This window comes from Erigeron canadensis, chromosome 5, assembly GCF_010389155.1.
Source record: "Erigeron canadensis isolate Cc75 chromosome 5, C_canadensis_v1, whole genome shotgun sequence".
In the NCBI taxonomy this organism is placed as follows: Eukaryota; Viridiplantae; Streptophyta; class Magnoliopsida; order Asterales; family Asteraceae; genus Erigeron; species Erigeron canadensis.
The window spans coordinates 43427488-43445587 of record NC_057765.1 but is presented as its reverse complement, the minus strand read 5'-3'; the positions used below and the strand labels follow the sequence as shown (position 1 = coordinate 43445587).

Below are 18100 nucleotides of genomic sequence, written 5' to 3'. Positions count from 1 at the left end.
TTTATATTACTTCATTATATTAAACTATCACAAACAGTTTGAGTATTCCAGAGTTATCTTTGAAACAATGTATCCTGGGTACATGATCATTACTGGAGTAATTGATGCATGGGTTATGGTTTTGAATTACGAAGAGATGAAAACAGATCAAAAACAACCTTGCCGATTGTTTTGCCCTACAAATGTAATGGTAAGTTCGTTACATTCATTCTTATTTGTAATATTTCTTGTATAATGCATTAACCTTATTTATCTTTCTTATTATACTTTTTAAAAAAGTCTCCTGATATGATACACGATCAGTCTCTACAATTTGACGATCATGTTGTGTTGCTACAAACGTTCTCCATTAGAGTTTTGGAAGCTATGCAGAGTTCACAAATAAAAGATATCAAAGATATTGATTTGGTAATTATTTTTCCTCAATTAAATTTAAAGTTTCATTTGGTATTTGTCGTACATTGATACATTATTATTCTTAAACAGCTGTTTTTTTCCGATGGTGTATGATGATGCATATTATGTTGTCGTATTCAATATCAAAAAATCGGAAATCCATATCTTGGACAACAAATATCATGCAACAGATAACGTTGAGCAGATTTATGGTGTTTCCCTAATGAAGTTGGTATGACAATTTCTTGCTTTATATGTTCTTTATATGTTCTTCACAGTTTCTTTTGTGAACAACAGATAACTTGCTATTTCTTTAACCATAATGCAAGGGGGTAGTGATTTTGAATGGTTCAAATCAATACCACTTTCTATTTATACAGGTTGAAAGTAATAAGAATGAAGTTTTGATAGGTTAATAAAAACAAATTTACATTTTCTCTTAAATTCAACTTTCAAATATCACAAAAGGTTAACTGTTTAAATCGACGTTACTTAAAATAGCAGATTACCCAACCGACCCATTTAGCCAAAAGGTTAACTGTTAAAATCCACATTACTTAAAGCTCAACCCTCTTGTGAGAAACACGCATTGACTTCATAACAAATATTTATTACTTTTGTACACTGTTATTCGAAATTAAGAGCTTAATAGTAGAACTTGTAAGGAGTTGTCTTATTCTGTTGTAAAGCTAGTATAGAACCTTGAAGGCTACATTAACTTCTTTTTTTTTAAATTATTCTTTTACATTTTAACATTTTTCAGAAAGGATTTGTTGAGTCAACCTTTGCTATGGAAGGAAAAGTATTGACTTTGTCAAATGTCAAAGAAAAAATTATCAAAATGAATTGGAGAACTCGGAAGAATAACATCAATGACTCTGGAATCTTTGCATTGAGACATATGGAAATCTACAATGGAAATGATGTGGTTGACTTCAATTGTGGTTTTGTCAATGAAGATGTAAGTGAAGGGATATATCTACGAGAACAGTTGTTGAATTTAAGAAAAAAATATCTCACGAAGATTCTGACATCAAATGTCAATCAGAAGTGTGGTGTCTTTCCAAAAGAGGTTAAAGATTACTACAAGATTCCAGAGTTTAACATAAAACTCCTTTATAAAAAGGCATCTCAAGAAATAGATAAAAGGATTGAAGCAACTATGAAAGTAATTGTTCCTTATAATCTCTCAGGTAAGTAAATCAGTCTTTTGTTATTTTGTTACTATCAAAATTCTTGTTAATGTAGTCTAGAGTTAATGTAATCTAGGGTTAAAATAGGTAATTGTTCAAGGTTTTTTGCAACACACTTCATTATAAGAATTCATATTTTTGACTATGTCTGAACACAACTGGAGTGTATTTGTAGAACACTTTTCTAAGTTATAGGATATAAATGAGTACCCAGAATATTTGTATAAATTACCCACGTGTAAGTTACATATGAAATATTCAATGACTCCCAGAACAGAGAATTATTTAACTTACACATGTGTAACTTACATTACTTACACATGTGTAACTTTAATATCTTAGCAAATATTGTCTTCATCTATTTTTTTTAACTTGTTAGGAATGTATTTTTTTTTGCTTTAGTTTAATGTATTTTATAGTTAGAATAGAAACTATGAAGGAAATTATAAAAACAAATATTTTTTCATTATTGGTATAGGCTTTATTTTTAAAAAGCATATAGACAAACTAATTTCTATATAGTAGATTTGCTGCTCTACCAATATGGATACCCAAAACTCTTCTTCCATGATACTTCCAAATCCACCTTCTCGAAAGATAGTTTTAGGAAATAGTAACATCTATATTAGTTCTGATGATGTTTATAACAAAATTTTTGATAAGGAAATGAAAGCAATAAATAAAGCAAAAGATTCTTGTGCTATGCATTTGCAAGAGATGGAGCAAATTCGAAATGAAGTTGTGTTGCTTGAAAATGGTTTTAATGATTTAATGTCAAGGTTTATTTTTTTAATTTTCAATTTTTCTATTTAATTATTCATAATCTATTACATGAACAAATTTATATTTGTTTTCTTCACTTTTCTTTAGGTTGATGGTTCCTATGGACAACGAATTTCTTGAAAAGAAGGAGAACTTGACTCACATGTTCAATATCAAAATGAGAGAAAAGCATATCGAATTCAATAAAAAGTTGTACAAGTTTAAGCATCAAGAAGCTTTAATTGAAAATAAGAAGAAAATGGTTGTGTTTTTGAGGAACAAAGCTAATAATGTGTAATTTAATCATAATAATTCTACTGCGCCAAGAATGTTGGATATATCATAATAATTTAGAATGTTTACTCAAACTTAGATGGTCATCTGTTTTAAGTTTTACTTTCTTCATGTTAAGAATAAATGGGTTGTAATCATGTAGGACTTATTTTGATTATTTTGTGTTTCTAATGTCTAAGTTTTAATTATATTATCAAAGACTTGTTTGTAATGTGTCTAAGTTCTAATGTCTATATAGATACATTTCTTTTTTAGTAAATGCAATTAAACAATTTACATTGATAATTTGAAATGGCAAAGTAGATAGAGTAAATGCATAATTAGTTTCTCAATTTACTTTATTTATTATTTGAATTTTTTTCAAAATTGTATCTATAAAAATTATCCTAATGTGGTTCATCATTTTTGTTTATAAAAACTTTACATGCCTATGTCCGTAATTTACATGTATATAACGACCAAAAACATTTGTTGCATAAAAACAGTTGGTTACCTGTATCAATTTGTTGGCTTCTTCCATAATCTACTTTAATTTAAGGTCCATCCATATCTAAATAGTTTGGTTGTAATCCTGTACAACTAACCTTTATCTAAATATTTGGTTGTAATCCTGTACACTAATGTTTCCAATTTATTTAGCCAAAGGCTTTTGGTTAGCAACAACACCTGCAATTCACCTAGAGATGGTTACATGCGCAAGATATGTTTCCAGAAACTGATACATTTATTACACTTGTTGTTACAGAGAGCACATATTTATGAAATTCACAGAATATTCGAAATTCTATAATACTCAGAAATTCACATAATATTCAGGAATTCAAAGCAGACATTTAACTTACTGCAAAGTGAAAACAGAATACCCAACACATTCCACTTTTTTGAATTAGCCTTTCGTTGATATCTGAAAGTCGTCAAACTTCATTTCAAGTAAATAAACCAATATTTTAGACAAATAATCAACTCAATTTATTTTACTTTTTTTAAAATCTTTGAAGAGTTTCTGCAACCGCTTTAGCCTTTTCTTCTTCTAGTTTCTTCTTTGCACAGTTTCTTTTGTCATGATTCGTCATTAAGCCACAATTTGCACATTTTCTCTTTGGCTTGGCGTGCTCTTCCATTGCAATTTCCTTTGACCTTTTCAACCTTGAATCTGAATGACTCCCCTTATAACTTACAACTGCCGGATTTTCAACTTCCCTTATTTCAGGTTGTTGAACACCTAGGAAATCCAAAATAACTTCCTTTGTTTTCTTTGTTCTGGAAGTTGAAACATTATCATCAATCTTGTCTTTCAATTCTCTAACTGTCTTAACAAAATCAGAAAGTTTTGGTATATCTTTTGATAATATGTTGACACAATTCTCTACAATGAAATGCAACTCATTAGCAAGCTTGTCTCATTCTTCACTCGACTCACAGAACCTTTTTCTTCTTATACGCATTCCTGGTGGTACTAAATCCTTTCTCCACCTTCTAAGAATGTATTTTTCTGGAATTTCTTGAATATCATTTGCTTTAAACATACAAAATATGTGCCGACATAAGAATCCATAACGTTCAAAAGTTAAGCAACTGCATTTAATAGTATCTTCATCTTTGTTGAGTAAAATCTTAAAAGAAAAAAATAGTAAATCAGCCTAATTAGCAAGTAAATAATAAACAATATATTAATAAATATTTTTAGATATTGATGCACCTTAAATGTGTATATCCTTTTCAGAGCTGTAGTTCCAGATGTGCAAGCAGTATGTCGTTTTGCATTTTTTTGTTGATTCCTCAATTCCATTTTCGGGGTCTTCTTCGTGCACAGTTACTATATCTTCAACAATATCTTCATCCTCATATTCTTTTCTTTTCTTATTTCTTGGAGGTTTTTTCTCTGGTTTCTTGTTGATCTCTCTGTTCTCTTTAATAATAATTACTTCATTACTTCCTTCATTAGAAACACTTATCTGAGAACAATTATAAAGACATTGTTTTATCTCTTCTTGAACCAACAGAAATATTGTCTGTGTGTACAACTTGGAAGCCTGCCTTTCAAAATTCAATGCAGTCATAATTCTTGGCTGCTTGTTGTGTGATTGATGATCTAAAATTTCCAATCTATATCCTTGCCTCTCCATTGCAGATTCATAAGACATCATAAAATGTACCAATGTGGCATAAGGGTTTGTGAAATTGTTAAAAAAAGAGTTCTCACTTTCAGATCGAGAAGTCGTTCTCATTAGACCTGACATCGCCAATTCTCGAAAGTATGCTGGTATCCATGAGTTTCTTATCTCATACATGTGTTTAAACCATGCATCATCTTCCAAGTTAAACTCTTTCATTATCTCTTTCCATTTCCTCTCAAACCTTTCTGAACTTATTGATACATCCCAAACAATTTGGTTGAATTTCTTTTTGAAATCAGTGTTTTCAAAAATCCTTTTGCTAACTTTTGAAGATAGCTTTTGAGTTATATGCCACATACACAGTCTATGTCGTGAATCTGGGAAAACTGTTGCAATTGCCTTCTTCATTGATACATCTTGGTCAGTCACAACCATCCTAGGTTGTTCAACAAATGCACCTAAGAATGCCCTCAGTAACCATTCATAAGATTCAGCTGTTTCGTTGATTATCATTCCTGCTCCAATAGAAACTGTCTTCTTGTGGTTGTCTATGGCTGTAAAAGGTACGAATATCATATTGTACCTAAAATTGTAGGTTTCATATAGTTAGTTAATGTACACAAACTTTAAACAATCTATTAGTTACGCATGAGTAAATAAAGCTACATTGCTGGTTATGTCAGTTACACATGTGTAACTTGAACAACTTAGTGCATGAGTAAATAAAATATATACTTCACTTAATATCACTGTTTCATTGCTTTCCCATGTGTAATTTTATAAACTTAGTGTATAAGACAAGTGAAAAAAAATTATTAACAAATGTATAACAAAACAAAAGTACCTGTTTGTTCTGTATGTGGCATCGAATGAGATGATATCTCCAAATTCTATGTAATTCTGTCTCGCAATCTCATCAGCCCAAAATAATCCAGCAAGCTCATTGTTGTTCACCTTATTTAAAAAAAAACCCCGGAACACAATCTTTTCGGTTATTCATCTTATTTATTAGCATTTGAGAGTCATCTGAACCAATTAAACAGTTTATTGCCATTTTATGGTTCTTAAAATCGACAACCGTTCCATGTGTGTTTTTCTGAGATCCTACGAGGTTACTATAGATGTGATGAGCTCTAGTTGGTCCTATGTCGGAAGTTGAAACCTTCTGAATAAAATTTATTTCGGATATGCCCAGTTTTCTATGTTTCTTTGAAAGGTATCTATATTCTCCTGCATTCATCTTGTGATTGTGTTTCTCTACAAAGTCTGTTAACTCATATTTTCCGTTGTGTTCGACAATCTTGAAAAAAACATGAGCTTTGCAACCTGTAACCATTGTTGACGATCTACGTTCTCTTTCTTCTGAATTTAATGTATCCATACTAACATCTTGACTCTTTCCAGATTTACTACACCAAATGTACTTGGTTTTAACCTTACCACTTTTTAACCTTCTTTGTGTTGATAGTTTGGTATCAAATCCAGCTTCATAGGCATACTTTTCGTACATTTGCATAGCTTCTTCTATAGTCTTAAATATAGTACCCTTGACTGGTTTCAAATTGTCATCTACTATTGGTGTGCACGAATCATCATCGTAAAGTTCTTCTGTTCTACTTGTATATAAATTAGTGTTTGAGATGCTAAAAGAACCTATATGAAAATGTAACAAAAAACACACATGAAAATATATTTATAAACTTATAGATATACCTACATTAGTGGTATGCATTACACATGTGTAACTTATAGCTAAATAACTGACATTAGATAACTTACACATGTGTAACTTGCTTAATAGTTGAATGTCAAATATCAGACTCCTACATTAGTAGTATGGATTACACATGTGTAACTTATAGCTTAAAGTACACTCAAATGCTTTATAATTTTATTAAATCAGGATCAAATTTAATTGATGTATCATAAAAACTATCTAAAAAAATGTATCATAAAAAAAAAGTACACTCAAATGCTTTATAATTTTATTAAATCAGGATCAAATTTAAAAGTACACTCAAATGCTTTATAATTTAATTGATGTATCATAAAAAAAATGTATCATAAAAACTATCTAACTAGAAATAAAATAAACAATTATTGTATGATATTCGAGAATAATATAAATTAGAAATAAAAAAATAGAAAAAATTACTTGATTCAGTTGGTGCGTTATTAGCAGTTGAATCGACATCTTCATCAACATTTGCATTCTGATTTGTCCCCATACAATTTAGATCGGAAAATTAATTTAGGGTTTTCTGGAAAAAATTGAAATCTAAAATTTTTTTATTAAATGGAATTAAAGGGAAAAGAATGTTCGTTTTAGGCCAAACATTGTAGACGGTTGTTTAATTTGTTGTTAGATGTCGGCATTCTGTCGGAATTAGCGGCCTTCATGGCAGATTGGATTGCCGTCAAGGATGGAGATGATGGTTGTAGAAGAAAGAGTCGTCGTTTCGGTTTATATAGGTAGGATGAAAATAATGTTGGTTTTCCTATTTTATCCCTCCGCGTTCTTTTTTTTTTATCTACAGACTTGATGATCGGACGGTCCAGGATTGTCCCCTTGTACTAATTTGGTTGGCCGTTCCCTATATAACCCACCCATATATATATATATATATATATATATATATATATATAAGTTCTCATGATTCTTTCAATTAAATGGTTCTCATATGAACATTTTCCTATATATATATATATATAGTTTCTTTATTTTGAGAACCATTTTTTTTTGTAAGAACTCTTAAATTATGTTTATATGTTTTTTTTTGTTCGTTCACATGTGAAATGATATAAAAATGTATGTTGTAAAAAAAACTTTTTGAATAAACCTTTAAAGTAGCAGTTTGTGAACTTGTGAATAAATTTGTTACGTTTTCTGTTCGCATATGACAAATGACTATATATAAGGTTTTGAAAAAAAAAATTTCAGCAACATATGTTTTTATGTGAATGAACAAAAAAACATGTGATACAATATAAAATTTAAGAGTTCTCACAATTCATAAAAAAAAAATGAGTTTTCAAAATAAGGGTCCCCTATATGTATGTATGTATATATATATACGAAAAGGTTCATGTGAGAATCTAAGTTACTGCTAGAAAAGATGTTGGGTGTTAGACACCTAAGTTGGGTGAAATTTCTCTCATATGCTAATTTTTTAATCCATGAAAAACATGGAACCCATTATTTATTCATTATACATTTATGGATTCAAAAATCATGATGTAAGAAGGATTTCCCTATATATATATACATCTAAGTTAGGTGAAAAACCCCTCACATACCTTTTTTTAAACCATAAAAATCATTTTTTTTGTTTTTTTTTTTTTTGGGGGGGGGGGGGGGGGGGGGTAGGGTGTTCCAAGCATTTATTCAAAATATTAAAATATTGGTATGTGAGGGTTTTCACTCAAGTTAGTTGTATAACAGCCTCATATTCACTTTTCTCATATACATTTCATATATATATATATATGGGGAAGAAAATATGAAGCTGTTAGGTATCTAAGGTAGAAAGGCTCATACATTTATTCAAAATATTAAAAAAAATAGTATGTGAAAGGTTTTTAACTGTAAGAACTCCTAAATTTCATATTGAATCACATGTTTTTTTTGTTCATTTACATGTGAAACGTTATAAAAATATATGTTGCAGAAGAAATTTTTTTTCAAAACCTTATATACAGTCGTTTGTCACATGTGAACAAAAAAACGTGAACAAATTCATTCACAAATTCACAAAAAGCTAATTTGAAAGTTTCTTATAAAAGTTTCTTCATTTCACATGTAAATGGGAAAAAAAACATGTGACCAAACATACAAGTATAATTTAACTGTTCTCGTTATTCTAAAAATAATAATAATAATTCTTAAGGAAACTCATATATGTACTATATACATATACACGTAGCATACATACCAGTATGTCAGCTTTAATCATATGATTGCTTTATTCTAATACATACACCCTATAGACCTATATACAGTTCGATATTCGACACTGAACCAATTAAATGAGTACAACTTCTTTTCCCAACAATGTATCTGGTCAATCTGCAACAATTTTACCAAACCCAATATCAGACCTACTAAAACTGACTCTGGAAATCATAGGTATAAAACCTGAATCTAGTAAATATTGCTATCAAAGTCAGATTTCAAATCCCAATCCATCAAAGTAAAAGGTAATTTAAAAAAAAAAACATATCTAGAATCACTCTTTCAGAATAAAGTAAAAATGTAAAAATTATTCATATCACAAGGTGTTACAACCTCACTCCAAATCTAAATAACCAAACATTATCATCCTCTTCTTCATATACCTTATGACAATCCGAAATTATTTCCATCTCACTGCCCGTTTGAAGGCCGGTATACAGTGTAACCATTTACACCCATTGTCAAGTTTGAATAATCAGGTGACATGTGATATGTGTACCCATCACTATCCATATTTCTTAATCCATAAGAAAGATCTGACCCACCAATCTGCCATTGGTTCTGACCCGACCCGTCAATCTGTCCATTCACATAAGGCTGCAAGTTTGGTTGTGGTGGGAGCATATCTCTTGAGAAGTCATACCCGCTACTATAACTAGGTTGGAACTCTTCATGAAAACTCCGAGTTCTGTCAAACCTGCAGGAGCTTGTTGAAGGACCATGGTCGAGTGAACCACTGATATCCCCCGGAAAAGTAAATTGATGACTTAAATGGCGAGGCCCGCTGTGAAATGACATGCCTGGGACCAAAGTTGATGCAATTGGCATTGCATACTCGTCATCAAGTAAATCATTAATGATATCAAGGTGTGGGAATTCGTCCGCCATCATACCTTGAGCGAATGATCTGCCGCTATTGTTATCCCTTTGAGGGGATGCCATCCACTGGGACCCATTTTGAATTACGACATCGTGATTCATCATACCATATGAAAAGCTTGGTCCAACAGAATTATTAGAATCCATCCTTTCGGGGGTCTGAGGTAGAAACACAGGCTGTGTATATGAGTGAGAGTGAGCTTGACTAAAAGCAGTTGAAGTAGAGGAAACAGGACTCCCCATCATAGCATTTCGATAAGATGGTGGACCATAACTCTGAGCCATGGGTGATGGGTCAGGACCAAGATATCCGGTTGCACTGGCTGAGCGAGAAAGAAACGGTGTGGTTTGAACCATTGAGATAACTGGAGTGTTACTTGTGGCATTAGTTCGAGACCCTTCAACTAAAGGTGCACTCAAAGGCCTCGACATGGGCGGGGTTGGCACAGACTTGGTCAACGTCTTAGACACTTGGTGAACAACAGACTTTTCAGCTGTCAATGATCCTTGGACATTCACGGGCTTTTGAGTCGAGTTAGGTGCTTGGGGGACAATTGAAGGCTTTTCGGTTAGTTTCTGGTTACTCGTGCTTTGGGTGTGGGGTTTTGATATGACTGAACCTTCACTTGAGTTTGTCAAGACTACCTGTTTATCTGCATTTTGGGAATTCTCAGTTGAGGGTTTTCTGACAATACCAGAATCAGAGGGTACACTCTTTTTTAGGTCAGATTTCTGAAGTCCACGTGGTGAAGCTTTTGAAATGCTCTTGGGTGAAGATGGTGTAACAGAAACAGCTATCTTTACTTTTAACTGTTTCTCAGGTTCAACTTCATCCTTGATGCTTAACTTTTTTTGCAATGTAACAACTTCTTCCTAAATAAAAACAACGTAATAAATCAAGTAAAAGGAATAACATATACATGCTATGAGATGGTGAATATAACTTTGACATTCGATGACTCTATTTAAAAACGAGAAGTAAAACTCAATCCAGTTCCTAGCTTAAAAATTCTTACAGGTTGGGTCCCATCTCAAAACTGGAACCAAGCTAAGGTTTTTAAACTTGAAGCAATCTTTGTATTAATATTTTTTTAACTGTCTGGTTTGGGTCCACATCCCAAACCAGTTGAGGTTGGGTCCCATCTCAAAACTGGAACCAAGCTAAGGTTTTTAAACTTGAAGCAATCTTTGTATTTTTATTTTTTTTTTAACTGTCTGGTTTGGGTCCAAATCCCAAACCAGTTGTACACCAAAACCAAACAAGTTGTATTGATTTAGCTTTCAGTCCAGTAAATGTCTTTGTTCATTTTCAAGCAGGTACTCTTCTAGCCCAGTGTCACCCCTAAGCATGGAAGTTGTGTGACAAAGAACAGAAAAAAAGCATGACCAATGAACATCTACTAAAGAGCAAGAGATCAAAGAACTTCCATTTTAAATGTGCAAAGAAGATCACTGATAATAGCACATAAGTAATCATATCATACCACTTTCTTTACGACGTCTTGTTCAAGCCACTTCATCCTATCCTGCAACGGAACTGCAACCCCACCTGACTCTACTTCGTTAGTTGCATGTTGTTTCTGCACATTGTTGACCTGTCCAGTCACTTCACCAATAGCCTTCCCCTGCTTCACTTTCCCTCTACATAATATGAAAAACTACATGTTAATCAACACTCGCCACAACAATTACAGATCAAAAATCACCCAGAGTATGTTTTTATTGCATAAAATCTCCAAATACAACTTAAATATAGATAAATCATTATTCAATAATATGATCTTTGTAGACATTTTTGATGCACCAACTAAGGAGTGTAAAATAAAAATCTGGACAGATGGGCTTCTAATCAACCTGGTGCGACATGACCCATACTGAAAAGCACTCATTTTGAGAAGTTACCTACCCACCCACAATATCAGTTGTACAACCTTAAGATAAGAGTAGAATGCAAAAGACCTGCTCGGTGAACTTTGGCTTTTCTGATTCTGATGTGAATCCCCTCTGTAAGGCCCATTGATCACCCCTGATGGGAGTGAATCTGATGAACATGTCGAAGAACTATCATCCATTGCAGACGGACTCTTTTGCCATCCATTTAGGACACTAATAGCACCACTGCTACAAGCTTCTGTGGGTGGATGAGGTTCAGAAGTGTCAGTGTCCCAGTTGACTGGGCTTGAATCTCTATCATCTGAATCAGGGCGAAGAAATGCCTCAGTTCCACAATCTACGGAGTCTGAAACATCAGAAACATCCTCAACTATTTCGGGCTTTTTAAGCAAATCTTCAACATCGATTGGATCCAATTGTTGAGTTTTTTCTTCTATTACGACACAATGCTTTTCATCCCGTCCTTTATCCTTTGATTTGCGATTGTTCCTTTTCTGCTTCGCCTGTGAATTAAAGAAATACAAATTTATGTAAAATGATGAAACTCCAATAAACACTAACCAGAATTAAAGGGGTTAGGGTTTAACTTAGGTTATCATCTCAACACAAACCTGCTTCTTCTTGGACTTCTTTTCTTTTTCAGAGGCACGTTTTGCTTTCTGTTCACTTTCAGCCATCCATGCTTCCTCTTCTTCACGGATGAGCTCTTCTTGCCTCTTCAAAGCAACAGCCTCTTGGTATGCTACTTCTATCTTACTGCTGTTTCATATAGGTAGTAAGAATTCTTGTGATGGAAAAAGTAAGCACAGCAAATCAATCAAGATTACCATCTTGAGCTAGAACAAATTTTATCTACATAACTAACTATGAACACATAGCAAGACGATTACGTGAATATATGGGCGAGAACAAATATCTCAATGGTTCTACGTCCCAACTCAGTGAGTCGCCTTTCATCACGCTCAATAGAATCCTTGCTGATATCTTCCCCTGAACCACCATCCTGGCACAGTAAACAAGAACATGAGATGAGATATGTAAACCCAGAAGTTGAAACAAAATAGAAATTAAAGCAGAAATTCTCCAGGCAGCTTACATGATGGAATAAGAAATATATAAGATTTTATGATCTTGACAGGATTATAGTTGAAGCATTATTGTCAGGACATGTGATTGAAAAGGACAAAATATAACAAATTATTTTGGGAGAGCCAAAACTCTATCTTATTTGATGATGCAACTCTTTAATATAAAAAGGAACTAAACTGAAAATAAAGTTAATTTTCCTCCCAGGCTCACCTTAGTACGGTTTTGAGGACCTTTATCATCTTTCGGGGGCAATGGTTCTAAGGCCGCCCTTTCAAGCAACACTAATACATCATCAACTAGAATAAATGTATCACTCTCCACCAGGACAACAGGTATTGGTACTTCTTCCGTATCACACTTTCCTTTAACTTTCTTGCTCTTGGCCTGAGCTTCAAGAGCCCTTAATCCACTATATAGCGAGTCCATAACCAAAGTTGACGTGACCTCCTTCTCTATAAAGAATTGCTTTACAACAACTTTCAATACTGACTCTGATTTCTCCCTTGACATTCGACGCCTAGAAATTTGATCCATTGTGGACCAGAAATGAGAGAAGCTGAAACATGGCAAAATGAAATAAAAATTACCAACTCATTCTAATGAAAGAGAAACACTAAAGGTAACAATATGACTATTTATACTTGAATGGGTCTCTTCGAGTTAACTTTTTATTTATCACTAACCGGTTAGCCAGAAACTTGAGAAGAAAAAAACGGGTCAAATGGGTCAAATGAGAATAATGTTTACCCAAGTTTTCTTTATGCATACAATTCCTAGTCACTTTTTGCCAAGAAATGATCAACGTTGTATATTGTAACTATAGTTACTGTAATTAACGAGTTTTGACCCGTTACCTAACTGAGCCAATCTGTCACCTCCAGGTAACATATATCCTACACGTAGAATTGCTAATTGGGAGTTACATACCTTGACCATCTAACTTTATCTTCTATCAACTTCCCTAGCCTTCCTCTTCTTTCTTCCACAAAACGACGACATATTTGCTCTACGTTTGACAAATATACTCTTACAAGTTCTCTTCTATATTGAGTGTCAAGGCATCGGAAAGGACGATCTGCTCTCTCCCTACAAAACCATCATCAGAAGTTAGCAGTTTCTATCATACTTATTTTTCAAGCCAAAACATCCAGAATGTTTGTTAAGTATAACATAGACGAGATGATGCAATTTTAAAAACAGGTTTGACAAGGTGATTTTGAGACGCTAAAAAGTAATATTTTGCCCTGTTGAAGAGATAAAAACTCAAATTCTTCATTACTCACAATAGCAACAAATCTTTTATCCTAACTAAATGAACTTTAGAAAGAAACCAAAAAAAAACATACAAAGGTGACCCCCAGGCTCATAATGCATAAATGCCATCCTTTCAAGAAGTTGGCAGAATTGAAAGCAACATATGCATGTTGGATAAAAGATAAATCATGTATTGCATAAGGTAAAACCAAAAACAAGGGAACTGCAAAAAAAAAAAAAAGGCTACAAGGACTACTTATATTGTAGAAATCAGAAGTTTTAAACAAAAAAGAAGGGTGGATATCCGATCAAGTATTATGCAAAATCACATAAAGTGGGTAGGAAGAGACACCTTACTCGTCGTGCAGCCACACAACCACCTCAATATTAACATTTTGCCTCAATTTCGTTTATAATAGACATTATCACAATTTTAATTAACTGATACTTCAAGTTTAATAGAACTTCTCAATCTCGCAAGGATCTTGAAATTTTGTCCAATTTTAAACACCTTGCTATTACTGCCTCACAAAACGTTGTGATGTTTATCTACACCTTTTAATAAACTATGCCTTCGTAATTTTTGCATTCACTTTAAAAGATCAAAACTTAACTACAGAAATATATAAGTTTCAAAAAAATATATATTTTAGATTTCAAATGTTTTCAAATTTGTGATACGGGCAGAATGAAGGAGCACACATGTGACGTGCAGCAGGTGTACACAGTACACTACATGGTACCTTTACTTATAAGCAAATCAATTTGTTGAAATGGTCTTATTAGGTAATGGTATATAATAACATTACACGAGAAATAATAATAAATACATAAATATAATAATTTTATGTACAATTATATGTGTCATGTAAAACTGTAAATGCAAACAGAGTTTGGAATATGTAGGTGGTTTTAATATAAAACAATCTAATACACTAAACTTGTGGGGACCAAGTCTACAATATTTCAATCAGAAATAAAGCATTTAAGTGCTCGAATTCATAACACTTAGTATAGATGTGAAGGTAATGGTATATGATAACATTACACGAGAGAGATAATAATAGATCCATATACTGTATACATAATTTTATGTACAATTATATGTGTCACGTAAATGCAACAGCGCTTGAAATACATTGGTAGTTTTAATATAAAATAATCTAATGCACTAAACTTGTGGGACAAAGTTACTATATTTCAATTAGAAATAAAGCATTTAAGTGCTTGAATTCGTAACACTTGAACTCGATGTGAAGAAAATAAGGTTCCTTCTGACAGGACTTATATAATATCTAAATTTGAGTTAGTTCTTATGAAGTACGTAAAATGCTTCCCTATACAAGCATTACATTTGGGTGTTCGATTTTTATACTCCCTTTTAGATGCTAAAGCTAAGTCGCCTCTATGTTTAAAAAAAATTATAAATGAGTAGAAAACCTCTGACGAAAAGTATAAAAATACAAACCCTAATTTCATGTCGTTGGCTTGGCCATATCAATCAATAAATACTAAAATTTAATAAGCCATAAACCTGATAACTTGAACTTGAGCTTTTATTATAAGTGTGTCAGCATCAACAAACCCATCTAACACTTTAGATAATTCCATAAACTTTTTCCATCCCCAGTCGTGCTCTTTCTTCCAGAAGCGATGTAACGTATCTGCAAAAGTACTTCTAATAAATTACAACAATTCACCCGTCATTAAGCAACATAACAGTGACAATAATGATGAAAAGAAAAATAATCAACCAGAATATTTAGATTTCTTAGGGTCTTTATTAACGACGGCAATTGTAAATTGAGCAAAATGACTCCATCCTGTTTCAGGAAAAGAAGCCATTATATAGTATCGTAAAAACAAACAAAAAAATAAAAGTTTAACGTTGCAAAGTTATTCAATACCTGGAAGAAGCTTGTCATGATTTGCAACACAAAGAAATAAAGACAGGTGATTACAGACATCACAACCCTGTGGGTAGATCAATATGTACCTGCAAACCAGCAAGAAGCTTAGGGTAAAGATGATATGCACAGTTAACTGTATCCTACTGCCAAAGTGCCAATTAGCTGCAAATATAATAAGTAAGCCGTCTGCTTTTACACCGAAAAATATTTATTGCAGCAGGTGATAAATACAGCTAAAATTAAAGATATACCATTTATAGCCGCCAACCTCAAACGCATTACTACGAAGTTCTCTCTTATTAATCTGTGAGAATTTGTCAATTTTCCACGTATACTTTCCATATAGCTCGGAAGGTTTAGGGCCTGCACTTCTATATAATTAGTAAAAAAAAATAACAGAATATACAACTTGTGTGACTCAGAATGATTCTAATGTGAAAAGGCAGAAAGAGCCATTTAACATATATACATAATTAGCCACGTGTAATAATTAATTATACACGTATCACCTGCCTAAACACCGGCCACCTAACGATAGATCAAACATATAATGTTACATGTTGATATATGTATCACTAAACCTGATAAAAAGGTAGAAGTAATTCAATAGGTTATCTATATGAAAATGAACATAAGTGTATTTCATAAGTTCAGGTTGCTGGAATCAATGTCATATATATAGAGAGAGAGGTTGGGTATTGTAAAACAAGTATTAAAGTAAAACAAATAGGACAAGATCTTGACCCTTAGATTATGGTTAAAATGATGCACGAAGATTCACAAAGCTATTGGTGTACGATGATTTTCATGATGCACGGTGATTTTCAGTGAAGTGAAACCTATTGTTTTATTTGTTTTACTTTAATACTTGTTTTATTTTACCTAAAACCTATATATATATATATATATATATATATATATATATATATATATTTCAGAAGCAATGTAAGCAGACAGTACCGCGTATAACAAGGCTTTAAATATAGATTCGTGACTACAATATATGTAAAACATTTAACAACTGGAGCTATATTCCTAACAACAGTTACGTCATGAACACACGGATAGATACTCGTTTTAAAGATTCTACCTTAAACATACACGTCTAAAAACAAGAAGCATACCACGATCATCATCATCGTCAGTATCCCAATAAGGTGGCGAAGTGGAAGTAATCCCATTTTCCACTTGCTCGGATGACCGCCATTCGGCTATTGCTTCACCAGACCGTTGCTGACCGTTTGATAATCCCTCTAATGATCTACTAACCCCGGACTCCTCACTCGAACTACCCGCCATCATTACACTTCACAACTCCCTAAACCCTCCTCCAATTTCACCTAAAATCATAACACCCTCAAAGTTAGCAATCAATTTTTATCCAAATATCATTCTTCATAATCTAAATTCATCAAATTCACAACAAAACTTGATCAAATTTCAAAAAAATTTACAACCCCACTAAACAAATAAATCAGAAAACACACACACACACACACACACACAGATAAAGTTTATTACTTTCAATTCAATTCAATAAAGTCTAGAAAAACCCTAGTATTATTTTTCAATAAAAACCCCAATCAAACAAAAAATTACATAAGAAACTAAAATAATATATTAAATACTACCAAATTACTAAAACCCCTACATTTAATTTATATAAAAAAATTTAATTAATTAAGTCCGTCCGGTTGAGTTATAATGATCCAAATAGAAATGAAAATAAAAGATCAATTACATGCAAACTAATGAATTAAGGTCCAACCCCTAATTAATTAAATAAATAGTAATAGTAAATCAGGATAATAATAATTAATTAATTAATTAATAATTAGGAAGATTAAACGGATCGAATGATAATATAAGAATCAATAGAACCTGGAAGTATATAGAGAAGAAGCTGTTTAAATGGGAAGCTGATTTTAGGTCTAAAGACAGAAAGAAAGAGGCGATATATAGAGATACAGATATAGATGTTTTAAGAGATTTGATGTACAGCAGAGTAAAAAAGGCTACAAAAACAAATATTACTATAAAATGAAAATCTTCTTTTTTAACATTTTATAAGTATGAAAATATACTGTATACATAAAAAATACATATATTGTGTTTTTGTCTTAAATATTGTCTAAGTTAGTTTTTATTTTGGTAGATATATATCTTGCGATATTTTGCTTTAGGAAAGTTTTATCTCAATTTACACGGTATTGATAAATGATACGAGTAATAATCCTTTTTTTTTTTCTAGTACGTCATACATATATCATTTTTGCTAATTTCATACTATATGTTATTTTTTTCTTTGATTTAGTTTTCATCTTTTATTAACACTTCACTTTCCGCTTATAATATATTTAG

General features: G+C 32.3%; 2 protein-coding genes across 3 annotated transcripts; both read right to left on the bottom strand.

The window, feature by feature from the left end:
* Nucleotides 1–4345: 4345 nt before the first annotated feature.
* On the bottom strand, nt 4346–6990 carry LOC122601878 (protein FAR1-RELATED SEQUENCE 5-like). The gene is made up of 4 exons (XM_043774613.1): nt 6918–6990; nt 5814–6415; nt 5607–5716; nt 4346–5345 (listed from the first exon to the last, which is right to left on the bottom strand). Exons 1-4 carry the CDS (start codon nt 6988–6990, stop codon nt 4346–4348), a joined length of 1785 nt encoding a protein of 594 aa, XP_043630548.1.
* A 1897-nt stretch (nt 6991–8887) lies between these two features.
* Nucleotides 8888–17709, bottom strand: LOC122598893 (TNF receptor-associated factor homolog 1a-like). 2 transcript variants are annotated; one of them, XM_043771375.1, is made up of 13 exons: nt 17621–17709; nt 16864–17079; nt 15991–16102; nt 15737–15825; nt 15584–15652; nt 15364–15493; nt 13503–13661; nt 12786–13131; nt 12377–12489; nt 12098–12245; nt 11553–11989; nt 11078–11234; nt 8888–10466 (listed from the first exon to the last, which is right to left on the bottom strand). In XM_043771375.1, the coding sequence occupies exons 2-13, from the start codon at nt 17039–17041 to the stop codon at nt 9126–9128; spliced, it is 3279 nt and encodes a 1092-aa protein (XP_043627310.1). In that variant the 5' UTR covers nt 17042–17079; nt 17621–17709; the 3' UTR covers nt 8888–9125. The 2 variants fall into 2 exon arrangements, with proteins under 2 accessions (XP_043627310.1, XP_043627311.1); XM_043771376.1 differs by having other exon boundaries at nt 12098–12242.
* Between the last annotated feature and the right edge of the window lie 391 nt (nt 17710–18100).